Source organism: Hypanus sabinus, chromosome 18 (assembly GCF_030144855.1).
Source record: "Hypanus sabinus isolate sHypSab1 chromosome 18, sHypSab1.hap1, whole genome shotgun sequence".
Taxonomy (NCBI): Eukaryota; Metazoa; Chordata; class Chondrichthyes; order Myliobatiformes; family Dasyatidae; genus Hypanus; species Hypanus sabinus.
In genome coordinates, this window is record NC_082723.1 from 20,347,884 (window position 1) to 20,370,671 (window position 22,788).

Consider the following 22,788-nt stretch of genomic DNA (forward strand, 5'->3'; position numbering starts at 1 on the left):
GCTTTTTGTTACATGTCAAACACTGAGCAACACACCATAGCAGACGTAAATATACATGGCAAGTAAAGTTGATCATTGATCCTCGATTCTTGTGCAATTTCTGCTTTCTTGGGCTTCTCTGGTAATCACACCAATTGTGATTAAGCACATCCCATTGTATGAGGTGCTTAATATGATACTTGATAATCTGAAGTTTCAAGAGGAATGGTCTTTTCAAAAGTGTTTCCTGATGATTAAAAAGGGACATGGAAACATGCAAGTATATTTTCAAACTGACTTAATGAACTACAGATTTCATGATCTTCTGACGTACATAGAGGCAGTAATTCTCAAGCAAGTAAGTGGACAAAGGTTCATCACCATGGCCAGAGTGAGGTGTGGGGGGGTGGGGGGAGAAGTAGGCTCCAAGCCAGACAGAAATATAGAGGGATGAGACTTCCTCTACCCAACTCGTTGCCAGCAAATATGCAGTCATTGGAGAACAATATTGAGGACCCGAGGGCAAGATTGTTGTATTAAAGAGAAATGAGAGATAGTTGTGTTCTATGTTTAACCAAGACATGGATTACTCTCAGCATGCTAGATATGGTGATCAGACCTAAAGGCTTCTCAATTTACAAGATGGACCGAACTGCTAATTCGTTAAAGACAAAAGCTGAAGGTATGTGATTCATAATAAGTTCTTGATGCTGCTACAATGTAGTGGTTTTGTTGAACTCGTGTTCCCACCCTTGAACACCTAAATAATCAAATGTCCTCCATTCTATTTACCTAGGGAGTTCTCCTCCATAATCCTAACAGCAGTGTACATATCACCAGTGGCCAACTACAATGAAGCACTTGAGATGCTACATGATGCTGACACTAAACAAGAAACATTTCATCCCAACGTATTTCAAATCATAGTCAGGGACTTCAACCAAACTTGTTTGAAGAAATCCTTGCCCAATTACCATCAGCATATAACTTGTAGCATCAGAGGTTCCAAAACACTAGATAAACTGTTATACTAAGATAAGGAATGCCTATATTTCCATGCCTAGACTGCATTTTGGGAAATCTGATTAGTTGACTGTCCTTCTCCTACCTGCATATAGGCAGAGCCTAAAGAGCAAGGCTCCAGAGATTAGGATAATGAAGAGGTGGCACTGGAGGCAGGCAGCGGCCTTGGGATTGCTTCAAATTGGTGGACTAGGCTGTATTCAAGGATTCATCTGTGGACTTATAAAAACTGTTGTAAATGAGTGTGTCCCCACAAAATCAACCAGAAGCCCTCGATGATCCACAATCTGCTGAGGGCCAGAGCAGAGACATTCAAATCTGGTGATCAAGAAAGTTACAAGCGGTCCAGGTATGATCTCTGGAAAAGCATCTCATGAGCGAAGTGGCAATACTTGTCTAAACTTGAATCAATGAAGGATGCTCGACAGTTATAGCAGGGCCTTAATGCTATTACTTTTTATAAAGATAAATCAAGCAACACAGACCACAACAGGTCTTAACTTCCAGATCAGCCCAATGCCTTCTGTGCTTGCTTTGGCCATCAAAACATGGAGAAACCATCACAAACTTTCATTGCTCCCAATTATCCTGTAATTTCAATTTCTGAGGTTGATGTATGAACAACCTTCAGTCAGGCAAATCCACAAGAAGCATTGAGTCCAGATAGGGTACCTGGCCAAGTACCTAAGACCCATGCTAATCAACTGGCTTGAGTGTTCACTGAGATCTTTAATCTCTTGTCTTAGGTTCCCACCAGACTCAATGACTATTGTCCAGCAGCACTTACATCCAGAATGATAAAAGTGTTTTTGAGAGGTTGGTGGTGAAACGTATCAACTCCTGCCTGAGAAGTGACTTGGATCCTCTCCTACTGGGGCAACAGGTCCACAGCAGATGCCATTTCATTGGCTCTTCACTCAATTCTGGAACACCTACACAGCAAAGATGCATACACCAGGATGCTCTTTATTGACTACATAGAGGAGAGAGATTGAAATTCTGGCTGACTGGTACCACAACAACAGTCTCTTACTCAATGTCAGCAAACCTAAAGAGCTGATTATTAACTTCAAGAGCAGGAACCTGTGAGTTTTTCCACATCAGAGGATCAGAGGTGGAGAGGGTCAGCAACTTTAAATTCTTCAGTGTTATCATTTCAGAGGGCCTGTCCTGGGTCCAGCAGGTAACTGCAATTCCAAAGAAAGCACAGCAGCACCTCTGCTTCCTTAGAAGTATGCAAAGATTCAGTATGACATCTATAACTTTGACAAACCTCTATAGAAGTGCAGTGGAGAGTAAGTTAACTGGCTGTGTCACATCCTGGTACGGAAACACCAATGCCCTTGAACAGAAAATTCTACAAAAAGTAGTGATTACAGCAAAGACCATCACAGGTAAAGCCCTCCCCACTACTGAGCACATCTACTCAAAACACTGTCACAGGAAAGCAGCACCTAGCATCAGGGATCCCCACCACCTGGGTTATGCTTTCATCTTGCTGCCGCCATCAAGGAGGTGGTACAGGAGCCTCAGAATGCGCACAGCCAAGTTCAGGAAACAGTTATTACTCCTCAACCATCGAGCTCTTAAACCATAGGGGGATAAACTTCACTTGCCCCATTACTAAAGTGTTCCCACAACCTGCAGACTCACTTTCAAAGTCTAGTCATCTCATGTACTCAATATTTATTGTTTATTTATATATAGTTGTTACTTCTTTCTTTTTGTATTTGCACAGTTTGTTGTCTTTTGGACACTGGTTGAACAACTTATTGGTGCAGTCTTGCATTGATTCTATTATGGTTATTATTCTTTTATGCATTTATTCAGTATGCCTGCAAGAAAATAAATTTCAGGGTAGTATATGGTGATATATACGTACCGTGACAATAAATTTATTTTGAACTTAAGTGAAAATCATCAACGTAAGCTTCTGATGTTCAGTTTTTTGTTATTCTTCTCAGCATTTTTACTTTCAAAGATAATTCATTATTTTTAACACTGAAGATGGAAGAACATTTATGAAATTATGACTATTCTCAGATGGAATAGAAACAAGAGAAAGCAAATTATCAGTAATGAACTTCAACTCCTGAAAGTACTGTTTTCAACATTAGTGATATAGATCTCAAAAATGAATTTAGATCTTTGAAGTGAGATCATTTACAAATACAAGCAGTATTGTCATTATTATATAAAAATAATTTTACATTAGACATTTACCAACCTTTAGCCGATCTTCTTGTTGTCGTAAATTTTCTCTTAGCACTTCTCCACGCCACTGTTCATCCTGGATAAGGAAAGAATAAAGGTTCCTTTAACACTTGTCCCTTACAGGATGCTTATATGAGCACACAGGAAGATGACCAAATTCTAGCACCCCTGTATTTTCTCTTGTAATAACTTGAGAAAGGCCATTGAATAAACAGTTAAGGCACATTTTCAAGATGGTGCTGGTGAACCACAAGAACATGTTAAAATCTGTAGTGCAAAATTTCCCTATGAGCAGTGTACTTTTGACCGTTTTAATGAACTAGCATTTAGAAGATCTTCTGCAGGACTTGGCAGACTTAACTCTCAAGCAAGCAGGTATCGCACCTTTAAACAGACAAAGGTACATTGCCATGGCCAGAAGAAGGGAGGGGAGGACTCCAAGCCAGACTGAAAGGCCGATCATTGAAAGTTCCTCTATCCAGCATCTTGTTAGCAAATGTATAGCTACTGGAGAATAAAACTGAAGACCCAAGGACAAGATTGTTGTATCGGAGGGAAATGAGGAATTGCTACGTTCTGTGGCTCACTCTGGTCATGCCAGATATGTCGGTAAGACCTGAAGGCTTTGGATACACAGGATGAACTGGATGGCAGATTTGAGAAGGAAAAGGTGGGGGGTGGGTGGGTCCTGTGTTTCATGATAAACACTTTGTGGTGCTCAGATGTGCTGGTTTTGTTGCACTCTTGTTCCTCCGACCCGAAGCATCTAACCATTTGATTAAAGTGATGACTGTTCTACTTACAAAGAGTTCTCATCCATGTTTCTAACTGCAGTTTACAGACTGCCAAAAGCTGAAATTAATCAGGTACTCGAGATATTAAGTGCTGTCATCAACAAATAAGAAGCACCCTACCCCGATGCATTTCAAATCATAGTTGGGAACTTCAATCAGCCTTGTTTGAAGAAATCTCTGCCCAATTATCATCAGCATATAAACTGGTAAAACCAGGGGTTCTAACACACTCAACCACTGCTAAGGAATGCCTACCATCCCATGCCTAGACTGCATTTCGAGAAATCTGATCACTCGACTGTCTTCTTCCTACCTGCATACAGGCGAAGACTAAACAGCAAGGCTCCAGTGATTAGGACAACAAAGGGGGGTTTGCAGGTGACAGAGGAAGATAGCTACATCAGGATGCTCTTTATCGATTACAGCTTGGCATTCAATACTATCACCCCCTGAAAACTAATCAATAAACTTCAAGACATTGGCCTTCTTACCTCCTTATGCAATTAGACTGACTTCCTCACTTTGCAATTTTCTGCAGCTTTTTCCAGTCTTCTAAATTATGATATGGTGTCATTTAAAGAAAATGTCGGTGACATGAAAGATCAACCATAATGCAGCAAGCATGTGGGGTCGCGTGGCTTTCTCTTGTTTCTATCTCATTGCAATGTCTGAGGGGTATTTAGCCAGACACAAGGACAGAACATGGAAAGTTATAGACAATGTACAGGCAGATGGGATTAGTTTGAATTGGCATCATGGTTGGCACAGAGATCACAGGCTGTATATACTGTCAAGATTTCTTTTCAGGCATTTGAGGTGCCTAGTTCACGCGGTACAAATGTATTATAAAATTGGATAATGAACTGTAAAAGAAAAAAAAACATCTAGATACGAGATCCAGGTACCCAGATATCCATCATCAAGGAATTATGAATCTACAAATTTAACACAACACACAAGAATTACTTGCAAAGGAATATCACCTTAAAATTGAATTCTGTTAGCCTTAACCTCTCATCGAAATTTGGATGCCTTCTGTCAATGGCAGCAAAGGGAAAATTCTCCTTCAGGCTTTCTTTTTCACACTGAAGTGTTTCTTCCTCTTCCAAAGTAACATCCAGATCACTCTTCGGTTCAACAGAAGACTGATCTAATTCTTTTAAACTATTGCCAATTTCTGCTTTAACGTCTGACCGAAGCATTCTTATTGCTTCCTTTATCTCTTTCTGGCGTTTTTCCATTTGTTCTTGACTTCTCAGCTAAAGGATTTATTAAATATCAAAGACAGAAGTAGATGATATATCAAAAGTTCATGAACACTCAAAGCTAGTCCAGTCAATTATTATTAAATATATACTCTGCTTCAACACACACTCCCCATTTTTTATTTATAAAATTATTCTCCATTATAAAAATCTAGGTTATAAGCAAATTTCTTCCGCACTCTGGTTGATATTTCATTGATCCTGTTATAGTTACTATTCTATAGATTTACTGAGTATGCCTGAAGGAAAATAAATATCAGGGTTGTATATGGTGACACAAATGTACTTCAATAATAAAATTTACTTTGAACTTTAAAATTCATTACTATCAACTATTGTGTCACAATAATCACAGAGCAATAATCATAGTCTATATGCTACTTATTATCTTAACCTACTTTATGACATTATAAAATATGACATATTTTATCAAACATTAGAATACTAAATAACTATGTGAGAAATAAATATTCAAAAACTGAAACTAGAAACTCATGAAAAAGAACAAACTTGTTTAGTTTCACTAAAATGAGAAAAGGATTTTATTATGTACCTGTTGTTTAAGTTCAAAATATTTTTGTCTCATCTCATTTAATTCACTCATGACACTGTCAACTTGGGCATGGTTATCACGTGCAATCTGGTTGATTGAAGATAATTCCTTCTGCAGTCTGTTATTTTCATGCTTTTGTTCCTATGTTGAGAACAAAAACATCAGAAATTACTTCAGATTTTTGTTAGACTGCATCGGAAATCTGAGCCTTGCAGATTTCTACATTATAAGGACATATTTAAAAATATCTGTTTTACACCTTTAGTGAATGTTCTTACTTGACTTTTCATGAATGATAGATACACAAAGTGGCGAGTGAACAGTAATACTTTCAGAATCAGAATATTGTTTATTATTATTGGCATGTGACGTGAAATTTGTTAACTTAGCAGCAGCAGTTCAATGCGATACTTAATACAGAAGACAAAAAAAATAAAAAATAATAATAATAAGTAAATCAATTACAGTATACACATATTGTTTAAAAAAGTTAAAAAAACAGAAATACCGTATATTAAAAAAAGTGAGGTAGTGTCCAAAGATTCAATGCCCATTTAGGAATCGGGTGGCAGAAGGGAAGAAGCTGTTCCTGAATCGCTGAATGTGTACCTTCAGGCTTCTGTACCTCCTACCTGATGGTAACAGTGAGAAAAGGGCACGTCCTGGGTGCTGGAAGTCCTTAATAATGGACGCTACCTTTCTGAGACACTGCTCCTGAAGATATCCTGGGTACTTTGTAGACTAATACCCAAGACAGAGACGACTAGATTTACAATCCTCTGCAGCTACTTTCGGTCCAGTGTAGTAGCCCCCTCCACCACCCCCAACCACCCACCCATACCAGACAGTGATGCAGCCTGTTGGAATGCTCTCCACGGTACAACTATAGAAGCTTTTGAGTGTATTTGCTGACATGCTATATCTCTTTAAACTCCTAATGAAGTATAGCCGCTGTCTTGCCTTCTTTATAACTACATCGATATATTGGGACCAGATTAGATCCTCAAAAATCTTGACACTCAGGAACTTGAAACTGTTTACTCTCTCCATTGTTATGTGTTCCTTCGTCTTACCCTTCATGAAGTCCACAATCAGGTCTTCCATCTTACTGACGTTGAGTGTCAGGTTGTGGCTGCGGCACCACTCCACTAGTTGGCATATCTCACTCCTGTATACCATAATGTCACCACCTGAGATTCTACCAACAATGGTTGTATCGTCAGCAAATTTATATGTGGTATTTGAGCTATGCCTAGCCACACAGTCATATGCATAGACAGAGTAGAGCAGTGGGCTAAGCACACACCCCCAAGGTGCGCCAGTGAGTCCAGTCTGACCTAAGTTTGTTTACTTGAACAGATAAAATAAGTAGTACTTCTGCATAATGTCATTGTGGGGAATGCAACTTACATTAAGGGCCTTCTCTAGCTCAGCTCTTTGAGCTTTGGACTCTTCTGTGAGGACTGCAACTTGCTTCTCTGCCTTTTTTCTCTCTGAATGAAGCCACTCTTGAAGATGGGTTACATTGTTTTTTGAGATCTGAATTTCTCTTTGAAGAAATGCCAGTTCATCCATTGTTTCCTGGTATTGTTGCTCTCGATCAGATAGCTGATGTGCTGCAACAAAACAGTGCACCCAATAACCATATTTTGATCTTGCAATAAAAACAAATCCTTCACATTTGGAAGATAAATTTCAAGGAACGTTTAACAGCACAGTTTAGTGCCGTCTGCTTCCTAGATTAGGGAGACTACAAAACATTTTCTTCAAATGATTCAGGCACACTCTGGGGATAGCACATCATCTTGCTTTAGTGTTAACAGTGGCACTAGTAAAGGTTAATGCAGTAACTAACTTTTATGTCTTAAATATTCTGAAATCAGGCCACTTCCAGTAGTGCAAGAACAGCTGTGCTCATCAAAATAATTAGTTTTGTGGCTGAGTATGATATTTTAAATAATCAAAGAGATAGATATTTGATTAAATGTTATATAGTCTAGCCTTACACCAGTGAAAGTAAGTTTACTTGACAGTTCCCTACCTTACCAATTTTTCCTTGGTTACATTTCAGAGCAGACTTATTAACTTGCCATTGTTCATATGCCAGACTTGTCAGCTGTAAGTTCTTCCAATGATATACCCAAAAATTCACACCAGCCAACTCTCTATCATAAGGCATAGTACATTGTGACCAAATGTCAGAACTCAGCCGTTTCCCATTACCAATTGTAATACAATGTGGCCAAAGCACCCAGTGAGATTAGCTAGATCAAAATAGACTGGTCATTTTATCGGCAATCTCTCTCTCAATGATTCAGCTAGTTATTAAAGAAATTCACTAAACATGGGAGTGACTGAACTATTATTTTTAATCAAACTCTAGACTTACTCAGAGTCACGATCTGATTCTCCAAGATAATGCACTGTTCTTCATTATGTTGCACTTTCCTCAATCGATCTTCCATCAAGTTCACTTTTGTAACCATCTGCTCAAGTTCAATTTTTTTGTCTGACAGTTCAGCCTCCAAGGTGCGAATCTGGTCTTTTAACTTAGTTGCAGACTGCTCCAATTTTGTCTCTTCAGATTTAACATTCTTTTTGATAGACTGCAGCATCTAAATGGAATAAATGAGAAATCTGAATAAAGTTTTCCTGCATCACACAAGGTGAAGAAGCACATGCCAATTCTATCTCTGTCCTCACAATGCAATTCTATCATGCTCATACTAGTTTCAATCATCTGCATTAAGATGAGGAATTACATCCAGGATTGCATATCAATTCCAAGTTCCTGCTTGGTCATTGAGAAGGTGCTCAGAGACAGTAATAGGGAGAAAATGGATAAAAAGAAATAAAATAAAAATATCAGAGGAAGAATATAGTTAGTTGTGATAAATAATATGATAAAAAATAGGAAAATATTTAAGTAAATTTAAAGGATTTTAATCAAAGTACAGACACAAATAGATGAAAGTCACCATATGACAATGATCATGTACTGTATATTGTGGAAATATAGAATCAACATAAAATAATAACTCTGAAGCATTCAAATTCAAGGAAGTAAATTTTAAAATCTTTCCTGTTCTTAAAGTTACTTACAATGTCCCTATCTCTATTGTTGACATCCTCATTTTCATTATCTGTGCTAATTTTTGGTTTATTAATTGGTCTAGGTGGCTTTATGATAACACTATTTACTTGTTCACATACTTTTTGCTCTTCTGTGAGTTTGTGTTGCTTTTCTTCAATTTGTTGCTGAATTCGCAGTAACTCCTGTTCTTTCTTTTTTTCATTCTCCAGATGGGATTTGTATTTGCTTGCACTTTGATTAACATTTTCCTTCAAAGTCACCTGCTCTGCTTTTAACATGTCACATTTCTTAGTGACATTCTGAATATCCTGAGACAAGAATGATATAAAAATGACATTTTGACATCAACTTCATTCAGCTGAACATACAATATAAATTCTACAAAATATCATAGTATAGTTAATCTCACAACTAAACATCTGAGGTCCTTTGGAGTATGCAGGCTTCTCCTTCACATGTTCTATAAGTCTGTTGTCATCAGTATAATCTTCTATACAGTGGTGTGCTGGGGCAATGGCTCAATAAACTGTACAAAAGGTTGGCCCTGTTATAGGAGTCAAACTGGACATACTGGAGGTGGTGGTAGAACAAAAGATCCTCTGGAAAATCCTGGCAAATCTGGACAACATTTCTCACTCTCTGCATGCCACCTTGGCTGAATGAGGAGCACTTTCAGTAATAGATTAAGACAACTACACTGCTCCAAAGAGCGCTACACAAGGTTATTCTTACCCTTGGCCATTAGACTCTATATGATTCAACCTATAGGTGGGGAAGTGATGGCCCCCACCCCGCTAGACTGTTTTTAACCTTTGTTTACCACACCCTGCTACTGCAGACATACTGTGCAATCTGGACAATGAGAATGTGCATCCATTACTGTATAATATTATGGTAATTTTTGCACTACCATCTTATCAGTGTAATCTTGTAATCTTTGACTTGTAAATCTTGTACATCTTATTTTTAAGGTAACTTTTTAATGCTCTCTTACTTCTCTTCTAATATTTGTATATCTGTGCACTTGTAATGTTACTTTAAGAGTAATTTCCTTTGGGATCAATAAAGTATCTAAGTATTTTTAATCAGATTTTTGAGAATTAAACAATAGTTTTGAGATTTGTAGCCCATGTATGCACTATTAGAGAACAATTGGACAAATTCAATTTTGTATGAAAACATACTTATTAAGTACTTTAGGATATTTTAGTGGGTGTTTTCTTAGAGGGTTCAATAAGGTACATGTAGAGAGGTTGTTTCCCAGGCTAAAAGAGTTGAGAACTGCAGATCACTGTCTCATAATAAGGGGTGACATGAGGAAAAAATTTTCACTGATGGGGTCTTGGAATTTTCTTCTCTGGGGTTCTGTGGAGGCTCAGTAATCTACTGTGTTTAAAACATCAATAAATTTCTTAACATTAAAGGAATCAAGGAACATGGGACTAAATAAAATGGTGTTTAAGGTAGAAGATTATCCATGATTGTGAATTTCTCAGCAGGCTTGGGCAAGAATACAGCTTGCTTCTGCACCTATTTTCTATATTTTACTGCATTAACAGTGATATCAAAGGAAAGGAGTTGTTGCAAAAAACTAAATGGGTAGTTAGTTGCAAGAAAAAGTTGATGAACCCTTTGCAGTTACCTGGCTTTCTGAATTAATTACTCATAAAATGTGGTCTGATCTTCATCTAAGTCACAAGAATAGACAAACAGAATCTGCCCAAACTGATAAAAAATTGTACTACTTCTCGTCAATATCGAATACACCATTTAAACAATCTCAGTCTAGGGCAAAAAAGTATGTGAACCTCTGGGGTAGTGCCTTCTACAACAAAAGTATTTCTAAAGACCTGAGTGTTCATCAGTCCACAGTAAGGCAAATTGTCTACAAATGGAGGAAATTCAGTACTGTTGCTACTCCCCATAGGAGTGGGCGTCCAGCAACGATCACACCAAGAGCACAAGTGCAATGCTAAAGGAGGTTAAGAAGAACAGCAAAAGACCTGCAGAAACCTCTAGAACTTGCTAAAGTTTCTGTTCATGTGTCCACTATAAGGAAAACACTGAACTAGAATGGTGTTTATGGAAAGACACAGAGGAAACCACTGCTCTTCAAAAAAAAACACATTGGCTGTACATCTCAAGTTGCAAAAGACCACCCGGATGTTCCACAATGCTTCTGGGACAATGTTTTGTTGACAAACAAAAGTTGAACTTTTTGGCAGAAAAGCACACCATTTGTTTAGAAGAAAAAAGGGCACTGCATAACACTAAAACCTCATCCCAACTGTGAAGCATGGTGGAAGGAGTACCATGATCTAGGGCTGCTTTGTGCCTCAGGGCCATTCATTGAGGGATAAATGAATTCAACATTGTATCAAGACATCTTACAGAAGACTGTCAGTGTAGCAGTCTGACACCTGAAGCTTAATAAAAGCTGGATGATGCAACAAGACAATGATCTGTGAGTAAATGAACAACAGAACAGTTTAAAAAGAAGAAAATTCATGTTTTGGAATGGCCCACATCAGAATTCAGACCTCAACCCAATTGAGCTGCTGTGGCATGACCTGAAGAGAGCTGTTCGTGCAACATATCCCAGAAATACTGATGTATGGAGAAACAGTTTTGTATGGAGGAATAGTCAAAAATTTCTCCTCGCCCTTGTCTGATCAGCAGCTACAGGAAATGTTTGGAGGTTATTGCTGCTAAAGGAGGTTCTACCAGTTATTAAATACAAGGCTGTTTTCTCCAGCCTGGACTGTGAATGATTAAACAATGTGTTCAATAAAGACCTGAAAAGTACAATTGTTTGTGTTATTAGTTTAGGCATATTATGCTTGTCTATTATTGTGACTTAGATGAAGATCAGACCATATTTTAAGAGTAATTTATGCAGAAAACCAGTTCATTGCAAAGGGTTCACAAACTTTTTCTTACAACTTTGGTGAAGATGGGTCAAGGCGAGGTAGATTACTTGTGAGAAATAGAAACAGGAAATATGTCTGTGAGGCTGGTGTTCTGTACTGGGTGTCAGATGTGGGAAGTTTGGGAGATTCCCAGCCTCCTGGACAGCCACACCAGCGCCAGGTGTGTTGAGCTGCAGCTCCTTGGGGACCGCGTTAGGGAACTGGAGATGCAGCTCAATGACCTTCATCTGGTCAGGGAAAGTGAGGAGGTGATAGAGAGGAGCTATAGGCAACTAGTCACACTGGGGACTCGGGAGACAGCTGAGTGGGTAACAGTCAGGAGAGGGAAGGGCAGGAGTCAGATATGAGAGAGTACCCCTGTGGCTGACCGCCTTAACAATAAATACTCCTGTTTGAGTACTGTTGGGGAGGATGGCTTACCTAGGACAGAGTCTGGCCCTGTAGCTCTGAAGGGTACAGAAAGGAAGAAGGCAGCTGTGATAGGGGACTCTAGTTAGGGGGTCAGACAGGCGATTCTGTGGATGCTGGAAGGAAACAAGGATGGTAGTTTGCTTCCTAGGCATCAGGGTCCAGGATGTTTCTGATTACATCCACGATATCCTGAAGTGGGAAGGTGAACAGCCAGAGGCTGTGGTACATATTGGTAGGAAGAGGGAGGTGGTCATGAAAACAGACTCGGGGAGTTAGAATTACTACCTGTGCCGTGCGATAGTAAGTATAGGAATAGAGTGAGGTGGAGGATAAATGCGTGGCTGAGGGATTGGAGCAGAGGCAGAGATTCAGATTTCTGGATCACTGGGACCTCTTTAGGGGCTGGCATGACCTGCACAAAAAGGACAGGTTGCACTTCAATCTGAGGGGGACCAATATCCTGGCAGGGTTGTTTGCCAAGGCTTTTGGGGAGAGTTTGAACTAGAATTGTTGAGGGTTGGGAACCAAACTGAAGAGATGGAGGAAGGGGCAGCTGGCTCACAAATAGAGAAAGCTTGGAGACAGTGCAAGAGGGAAGATGAGCAGGTAATAGAGAAGGGACACGCACAGACCAATAGTTTGAGATGTGTCTATTTTAACACAAGAAGCATCATGAACAAAGCAGATGAGCTTAGAGCGTGGATAAGTACTTGGAGCTATGATGTTGTCGCCATTACAAAGACTTGGAAGGCTCGGGGGCAGGAATGGTTACTTAGAGTGGCAGGCTTTTGATGTTTCAGAAAGGACAGGGAGGGAAGAAAAAGAGGTGAGGGTGTGGCACTGCTAATCAGAGATAGTGTCACAGCTGCAGAAAAAGAGGTCATGGAGGAATTGTCTACTGAGTTTCTGTGGTTGGAAGTAAGAAACAGGAAGGATTCAACAACTCTACTGTTTTTTTATATATAGACCACCCAATAGTAACAGGAACATTGAGCAGCAGATAGGAAGACAGATTCTGGAAAGGTGTAATAATAACAGGGTTATCATGGTGGAAAACCTAAATTTCCCAAACACTGATTGGCATCTCCCTAGAGCAAAGGGTTAGATGGGGTGGAATTTGTTAGGGGTACTCAGGAAGGTTTCCTGACACAATATGTAGTTAAACCTACAAGAGGAGAGGCTGTACTTGATCTGTCAGGTTTCTCAGAGGGAGAGCTTTTTGGAGATAGTGATCACAATTCTATCTCCTTTACCATAGCATTGGAGAAGGATAGGAACAGATAATTTAGGAAAGCATGTAATTGGAGTAAGGGGAAATATGAAGCTATCAGGCAGGAACTTAGAAGCATATATTGGGAACAGATGTTCTCTAGGAAATGTGTGGCAGAAATGTGGCAAATATTCAAGGGACTTTTGCGTGGCGTTCTGCATAGGTACGTTCCCATGAAACAGGGAAAGGATGGTAGGGTACAGGTACCGTGGGATACAAAGGCTGTTGAAAGTCTAGTCAAGAAGAAAAAAAGCTTACGAAAGGTTCAAAAATCTAGCTAATGATAGAGATCTAGAAGATTTAAGGCTAGCAGGAATGAGCTTAAGAATGAAATTATGAAAGCCAAAAGAGGCCATGAGAAGGCCTTCGCGGATAGGATTAAAGAAAACCCCAAGACGTTCTACAAGTATGTAAACAGCAAGAGGGTAAGATGTGAGCAAATAGGACCAATCAAGTATGACTGTGGAAAAGTGTGTATGGAACCAGAGGAGATAGCAGAAGTACTTAATGAATACTTTGCTTCAGTATTCACTACAGAAAAGGATCTTGGTGATTGTAGGGATAATTTACAGTGGAGTGAAAAGCTTGAGGCATATAGATATTAAGAAAGAGGATGTGCTCGAGTTTTTGGAAAGCATCAAGTTGGATAAGTCTCTGGGACTAAATGAGATGTACCCCAGGCTACTGTGGGAGGTGAGGGAGGAGATTGCTGAGTCTCTGACAATGATTTTTGCATCATCAATGGGGACAGGAGAGGTTCCGGAGAATTGGAGGGTTGTAGATGTTGTTCCCTTATTCAAGAAAGGGAGTAGGGATAGCCCAGGAAATTATAGAGCACTGAGTCTTACTTCAGTGGTTGGTAAGTTGATGGAGAAGATCCTGAGAGGCAGGATTTATGAACATTTGGAGAAACATAATATGATTAGGAATAGTCAGAGTGGCTTTATCAAAGGCAGGTTGTGCCTTAAAAGCCTGATTGAATTTTTTGAGGATGTGACTAAACACATTGATGAAGGTAGAGCAGTACATGTGGTGTATATGGATTTCAGCAAAGCATTTGATAAGGTACCCCATGCAAGGCTTATTGAGAAAGTAAGGAGGCATGGGATCCAAGGGGATATTGCTTTGTGGATTCAGATTTGGCTTGCCCACGGAAGGCAAAGAGTGGTTGTAGACGGGTCATATTCTGCATGGAGGTCAATGATCAGTGGTGTGCCTCAGGGATCTGTTCTGTGACCCCTGCTCTTCGTGATTTTTATAAATGACCTGGGTGAAGAAATGGAGGGAGGGTTAGTAAATCTGCTGATGACACAAAGGTTGGAAGTGTTGTGGATAGTCTAGAGAGCTGTGAGAGGTTACAGCGGGACATCGATTGTATGCAATACTGGATTGAGAAGTGGCAGATGGAGTTCAACCCAGATAAGTGTGAGGTGGTTCATTTTGGTAGGTCAAATATGATGGCAGAATATAGTATTAATGGTAAGACTCTTGGCAGTGTGGATTGTGGAGCATGCCTTATGAGAACAGGTTGAATGAACTCGGCCTTTACTCCTTGGAGAGGAGGATGAGAGGTGTCCTGACAGAGGTGTTTAAGATGATGGGAGGCATTGATCGTACAGATATTCAGAGGCTTTTTCCCAGGGCTGAAATGGCTAATACGAGAGGGCACAGTTTTAAGGTGCTTGGAAGTAGGTACAGAGGAGATGTCATGGGTAATTTTTTTTTTATTTATTAAAACGCAGAGGGTGGTGAGGGCATGGAATGGGCTGCCAGCGACGGTGGTGGAGGTGGATATTATAGGGTCTTTTAAGAGACTCCTGGATAGGTACATGAAGTTTAGTAAAATAGAGAGCTATGTGTAACCTTAAGTAATTTCTAAAGTAAGTCAATGTTCAGCACAGCATCGTGGGCCGAAGGGCCTGTATTGTGCTGTAGGTTTTCTATGTTTCTAACTGTACATGCCTTTTCAGGTTTTTTTTTCCAATGCTGGCAATCAATACTCATTCCTAATTGTCCATTAAATGGTGGTAAGCCACATCTGTGCCAACTGTGTGATGATGGTATTTCCTTTGCCCTGTCAGCAAGTTTTATGTTCTGCACCCACCATTGTGCCCCCTCCTCCCACAACAAAATGAAGTGATTCCAGATCCTTCCCACCTCTGGGTGAGATATAAAAATAATCTCCTCTCTAATCTTTCTTATCAGTCATTTTAAACTTCGGCCCCGAGTTTTTGATCTCTCTTCTGTGGATAGTTTCACCTCCTTTATTCCTGGAATAATTTAAATGATCTCATTTCTGCTTTTCTCCTTTTCTACTACTGACATTAATTCCTTCCACCATTCAACAGTTTAATACATGTGAAGAATTCAACAGTAATGACTCAGAAAAGTTAATCTGAATTCAAATTCTAAAGGTGCTATTTAGCACTTCAAAATGGGTAAATTTTGCGTGTCCCTTTCTACTTCATTTGAGTTCTTAAAACATAATAAAATCAAAGTTTGCATATTCAAGCTAAAAATTACATACCTGTTCTGCTAACTGCAGCTGATCTTTTGTAATTTGAATGTTATCCATCACCTTCTCCAGCTCTGCCTTTTCCTCTGTTCAACAAAAATATTTTTCATAAATTATTGTTTTCACAGCTCTCTATATAATTTCCATTTTGTGGGTTATTTCAAAAATCAATTCACAAAAACCTAACCTCCAAAACTAAGTTAGGTATGGGCCCCAAATCTGAAGAACTTTCTAAAGGAGCACAGTTGAGAGCATCCTGACTGGCTACATCACTGCCTGGTATGGGAACTGTACTTCCCTCAATCACAGGACTCTGCAGAGTGGTGGGGACAACCCAGCGCATCTGTATATGTGAACTTCCCACTAGTTGGGAGATTTACAAAGACAGATGTGTAAAAAGGGCCCAAAGGATCATTGCGGACCCAAGTCACCCCAACCACAAACTGTTCCAGCTACCAGGAAATGGTATCGCAGAATAAAAGCCAGGACCAACAGGCTCCGGGACAGCTTCTTCCACCAGGCCATCAGACTGATTAATTCATGCTGATACAATTGTATTTCTGTGTTATACTGACTGCCCTGTTGTACATACTATTTATTATAAATTACTATAAATTGCACCAACTTTTGGATTCCGAAGATGTCTCTTATTTTTTGTAATACTGTTTCACCGTACACATTAAACAAATCAGGGGAGAAAACACACCCTTGTCTAATGCCTCTGTTGATTTTCATAAACTGACTCACTTCTCCATCTATTCTTACAGTGGCAGTTTGTTCCCAGTACAGATTTCTGATTAGGCGGAGGTTTTTTGGAATCTAGATCTAGAGTTTCCTTTGCTATTTAGGAAGCTGGGTGACATCAGATGGCAGGTGCGACATGGACATCAAAAGAAGAATAGGGATGGCAAAAGACACCTTTACGAGAATGAAGAGTATACTGACCAACACTAAACTAGGCATGACAACCTGCCTCAGAGTACTGAAATGTTACGTTTATCCAGTTATGTTATATGGCTCAGAATGTTGGACAATATCTAGTAACATGAAGAAATGAACTGAAGCAGCATAAATGTGATTTTTGAGGAGGATGCAAAGAATATCATGGACGAAACAAATATCTAATGAGGATGTCATGATCAGAGCAAACACAAAAAGAGAAGTAATGTTTGAGATCATGAAAAGGCAATGTAACTTCATTAGACATGTGATTAGGAAAGTGGAGTTAGAATGCACAGTAATTATGGGAAAGATTGAAGGGAAGAAAGGAAGAGGAAGGCAAAGACAAATGATGATGGAGACAGCAGCCAGAGAACTGAAAATGAATACCAATGGATTGATCCACTTGACCAAAACAGGAGTGTTTGGGCCATGGCAGCCAAAGCTCAAACTGGGCATGGCACCTGATGATGATGATGATAAATTGCACATTTAGACAGAGATGTAATTTAAAGATTTTTACTCCTCATATATATGAAGGATGTAAGAAATAGAGTCAATTCAATTACTGAACATGTACAAGATTTCTGCCCATACCTTGAGCAATATGTCCCACAAATTGATAGTACAGTTCCCAGCAAAATCAGCCTGTTGTTCCACCAGCTTAAAACTGGAGGGCAGCACTGATGGAAGAGGCTAGCCCCCCACAACTGAGCACGGATGCCAGGCTACACCACCTCCGCCATCTCCCCAACTGAGCTGCAGCAGCAGGCAAGCCCGTGGCAATAACGGAGACCTTACAGCTCCCACGCTATCTGTCTCACCACCAAACAAAAGGAACAGGCCTGTGGCAAATTATATTATCAATGTTTAACAGGGTCTTGTTTTTGGAAGAGCAAATTCCAATTCTGGCTCATCTCTGTCTTAAATGGACAACTTTTTAAAAACTATAGCCCCTATTCTAGATCTTCACATACAGAGATAACAGTCAGAAGATACCAAAGCTTAGCCTGTGTAATGTTTTCTCATGGCAACCTGCCACTCCAGAAATCAGTATAGTAAATCCCCTCTGAATAGTTTCTCATGTTTTTATACCCTTCCTTAAATATGAAAGCCAATATTGTGCACAGTACTCCAGATGTGACTTCACAAAACCCTTAGATTGAAATTCTAAGATCCAGCATTTCCTGTGGTCCAGCATGTTTTGAATCTGGAATACAAATTAGTACTAATTATCCAGTTCCAACTAAGATCTAAAATTAACTTAAATCTGTACTAATCTGTAGCTAATTAAACCATCATTGCTATTTCTCAGTTGACAGCATTCCCAATTTAGGGAAACTTTGGGCTTAGACAATTCCCAGAACCCTTAAGTAACCCAGTGAGTGCCTATACTTAAAAAGAACAGTTCTGTTCTGGGGAGATGATTGGGCAATTACTGTGGTCAGGCATCAGTCGGGTACCAAGGGTTCTGGATTTGAGTTTCAACCTGTAAAAATAAAGCATAAACTGCCTACGTTTGTAATAAAATCCCTTTGACAGTAAAAAAAAATTCTGTCAGCTTAATAATATAAGAATATAAAGTAAGGGTGTGTGAGCATGCCAATTGGCCTCCTGGACTTACTCCACCATTTTGGAAGATCATGGCAGATCTAATCTTGGCCTGAACACCATTTTCCTGTTCTCCCCATTACTCATTGCTCTTAATGGCTGTCAATCTCTGTCTTCAGTATAATCAACGTCGCTGTCTCTACAGCTTCCTTGGGTAGAGAATTTCAAAGATTTACTACACACTGAGAAAACGGATTTCTCTCATCTCTATCAAAATGGTGATCCTTCTTCTGAAACTATGATCCCTTGTTCTAAATACCACTAGCTTGGGAAGCATCTCCCTCAGAATTTAATAAGCCAAATAAGACCACCTTTCTAGATTTCTCTAAGTATAGGACCAAACTCTCAACCAATAAATTGCTTAGTTCTTAAGCCGCACACTGCTTCTCACATCAGGAGATTGTGATGGAAATTTCTAATTCCATAAAGACAAAGATCACATCTGAAATATTCCTCATCGCTTTCTACAGTGGAGATTCAATATGCTACAAAACTCTGCAACTTCACAATTCTATCTCCTTTACCATAGCATTGGAGAGGGATAGAAACAGACAAGTTAGGGAAACGTTTAACTGGAGTAAGGGGAAATATGAGGCTATCAGGCAGGAACTTGGAAGCATAAATTGTGAAACATACAGAAGAAATGTGGCAAAAGTTCAGGGGATATTTGTGTGGTGTTCTGCGTAGATACGTTCCAATGAGACAGGGAAAGGATGGTAGGGTACAGGAACTGTGGTGTACAAAGGCTTTTGTAAATCTAGTCAAGATGAAGAGCTTACAAAAGGTTCAAAAAAAAACTAGGTACTGATAGAGATCTAGAAAATTATAAGGCTAGCAGGAAGGACCTTAAGAATGGTGGGGCTATGAGAAGGCCTTGGCAGACAGGATTAAGGACAACTCCAAAGCATTCTACAAGTATGTGAAGAGCAGGAGGATAAGATATGAGAGAACAGGACCAATCAAGTGTGACAGTGGAAAAGTGTGTATGGAACCGGAGGAGAGGACAGAGGTACTTAATGAATACTTTGCTTCAGTATTCACTACGGAAAAGGATCTTGGCGATTGTAGGGATGACTTGCAGTGGACTGAAAAGTTTGAGCATGCAGATATTAGGCGGATGTGCTGGGGCTTTTGGAAAGCATCAAGTTGGAAAAGTCACCAGGACCAGTCTGGATGTCGAGGGAGGAGACTGCTGAGCTTCTGGCGATGATCTTTGCATCATCAATGATGACATGAGAGGTTCTGGAGGATTGGAGGGTTGAGGATATTGTTCCCTTATTCAAGAAAGGGAGTAGGGATAGCCCAGGAAATTATAGAGCACTGAGTCTTACCTCAGTGGTTGGTAAGTTGATGGAGAAGAGCCTGAGAGGCAGGATTTATGAACATTTGGAGAGGTATAATATGATTAGGAATAGTCAGCATGGCTTTATCAAAGGCAGGTCGTGCCTTACCTTACCGATTGAATTTTTTGAGGATGTGACTAAACACATTGATGAAGGTAGAGAGTAGATGTAATGTATATGGATTTTAGCAAGGCATTTGATAAGGTACCCCATGCAAGGCTCATTGAGAGAGTAAGGAGAGATGGGATCCAAGGGGACATTGTTTTGTGGGTCTACAACTGGCTTGCCCACAGAAGGCAAAGAGTGGTTGTAGACGGGTCATATTCTGCATGGAGGTTGGTGACCAGTGGTGTGCCTCAAGGATCTGTTTTGGGACCCCTACTCTTTGTGATTTTTATATATTACCTGGATGAGGAAGTGGAGGGACGGGTTAGTAAATTTGCTGATGACACAAAGGTTGGGGGTGTTGTGGATAGTGTAGAGGGCTGTCAGAGGTTACAGCGGGACATTGATAGGATGCAAAACTAGGCTGAGAAGTGGCAGATGGAGTTCAACCCAGATTAGTGTGAGGTGGTTCATTTTGGTAGGTCAAATAGGGTGGCATAATATAGCATTATGGCAAGACTTTTGGCAGTATGGAGGATCAGAGGGATCTTGGGGTCCGAGTCCACAGGACACTCAAAGCTGCTATGCAGGTTGACTCTGTGGCATTGGCCTTCATCAATCATGGGACTGAGTTTAAGAGCTGAGAGGTAATGTTGCAGCTATATAGGACCCTAGTCAGACCCCACTTGGAGTACTGGGCTCAATTCTGGTCACCTTCTAAAGGAAGGAAGTGGAAACCATAGAAAGGGTGCAGAAGAGATTTACAAAGATATTACCTGGTTTGGGGAGCATGCCTTATGAGAATAGGTTGAGTGAACTTGGCCTTTTCTCCTTGGAGCGACGGAGGATGAAAGGTGGCCTGGTAGAGGAGTACAAGATAATGAGAGGCATTGATTGTATGGATAGTCAGAGGCTTTTTCCCCAGGGCTGAGACGGCTAGCACGAGAGGAATAGTGTTCAGGTGCTTGGAAGTAGGTACAGAAGAGATGTCAGGGGTAAGTTGTTTTGTTTGCTTGTTTGTTTTTTTTTTACGCAGAGAGTGGTGTATGCATGGAATGGGCTGCCGGCAGCGGTGGTGGAGGCGGAAACTATACGGTCTTTTACAAGACTCCTGGATGGATATATGGAGCTTAGAAAAATAGAGGGCTATGGGTAAAGCCTAGGTAGTTCTAAGGTAAGGACATGTTTGGCACAGCTTTGTGGGCCGAAGGGCCTGTATTGTGCTGTAGGTTTTCTATGTTGCTATGTTTCAACATTTGTTTTAATTGCTTCCTTTCTTATGCAACTATTTCCACACAATTGGTTGATGGCTAGTAGCTTCTGGTTTTATTTTCCTTAGTTATCAGACCAGTAAAAAGCAAACTTTCAAAAGTCAAGGTAGATAAAAGTCATCTCCATTTAGTTCTGCACAGTGTAATACGTGGAAAGGTTTCCCAGCTTCAACTCATTATACCATACACAATTAACTGTTATACCTTGTAGTAAGTTTTGTGTGTATGCCATTTTCTGATTTAACTCTTGCTTCTGGATCTTAATTTGATTTATTTCCTGATTCAGCTCACTCAGCTCTGTTTGTAGTTGCTGCAGTTTAGACAGAGCCCTTCTGTTATTGTCTTCAGTGATTTCAACAGCTCTGGAATAACACAGAAGTAAATAACAAGTTAAAACATCTAAAATGGATTTTTAAGTATTTCAAGATATCAAAACTTATTCAGAGAATTGTGAATTATTTCAGTGAAATTACAAGCAAGGGAGACAAAGGGGATGCAGTAGGTGCGGTGTTCTTGGATTTTCAGAAGGCCTTTGACAAGGTGCCGCACATTAGGCTGTTTAGCAAGATAAGATCCCATGCAATTACAGGGAGTTACTAGCATGGGTGGAGCATTGACTGATCGGCAGAAAACAAAAGAATGGGAATAAAAGGATCCTATTCTGGCTGGCTGCTGGTTACCACTGGGTTCCACAGGGGTCAGTGTTGGGACTGCTGCTTTTTACGATGTATGTCAATGATTTGGACTACGGGATTAATGAATTTGTGGCTAAATTTGTCGATGATACAAAGTTAGGTGGAGAAGTGGGTAGTGTTGAGGAAACAGAGAGCTTGCAGAGAGACTTAGATAGTTCAGGGGAATGGGCAAAGACGTGGCAAATGAAATACAATGTTGGAAAGTGAATGGTCATGCACTTTGGTGGAAGAAATAAATGGGCAGACTATTAGTTAGATGGGGAGAAATTTCAAAATGCGGAGATGCAAAGGGACTTGGGAATCATTATGCAGGATACCCTAAAAGTTAACCTCTAGGTTGGGTCAGGGGTGAAGAAGGTGAATGCAATGTTGGCTTTCTTTTCTAGAGGTATAAAATATAAGAGCAGGGATGTGATGTTAAGGCACTTTGTGTGCAGTTTTGGGATCTTTATTTTAGAAAGGATATACTGACATTGGAGAGGGTTCAGAGAAGATTCATAAGAGTGATTCCAGGACTGAAAGGGTTACTGTATGAGGAACATCTGGCTGTATTCCCTGGATTTCAGGAGAATCAGGGGGGATCTCACAGAAACATTCCAAATGTTCAAAGGCCCAAACAGATTGGATATGGCAAAGCTATTTCCCATGATAGGGGAGTCTAGGACAAGAGGGCATGACTTCAGGATTGAAGGATGTCCATTTAGAACAGAGATGTGGAGAAGTTACTTTAGTCAAAGGGTGGTAAATCTGTGGAATTTGTTGCCACGAGTGGAGGC

The 22,788-nt window shown here is 40.0% G+C and overlaps 1 protein-coding gene across 6 annotated transcripts in view; it reads right to left on the reverse strand.

The window, feature by feature from the left end:
- The window catches only part of cntrl (centriolin), a 108,440-nt gene that overhangs the window by 9,197 nt on the left and 76,455 nt on the right, over nucleotides 1–22,788 (reverse strand). For 4 of the 6 annotated variants that reach the window (XM_059993814.1, XM_059993812.1, XM_059993813.1 and 1 more), the window contains exons 34-41: nucleotides 21,522–21,679; nucleotides 16,061–16,134; nucleotides 9,042–9,230; nucleotides 8,218–8,443; nucleotides 7,239–7,444; nucleotides 5,829–5,969; nucleotides 4,994–5,269; nucleotides 3,230–3,292 (exon numbers count right to left, since the gene is read on the reverse strand). In XM_059993814.1, coding sequence (XP_059849797.1) covers nucleotides 3,230–3,292; nucleotides 4,994–5,269; nucleotides 5,829–5,969; nucleotides 7,239–7,444; nucleotides 8,218–8,443; nucleotides 9,042–9,230; nucleotides 16,061–16,134; nucleotides 21,522–21,679 — 1,333 coding nt within the window. Of the gene's footprint in view, nucleotides 1–3,229; nucleotides 3,293–4,993; nucleotides 5,270–5,828; nucleotides 5,970–7,238; nucleotides 7,445–8,217; nucleotides 8,444–9,041; nucleotides 9,231–16,060; nucleotides 16,135–20,792; nucleotides 20,906–21,521; nucleotides 21,680–22,788 lie in introns of those variants that run through there. The other 2 variants (XM_059993815.1, XM_059993816.1) reach the window with 2 other exon arrangements.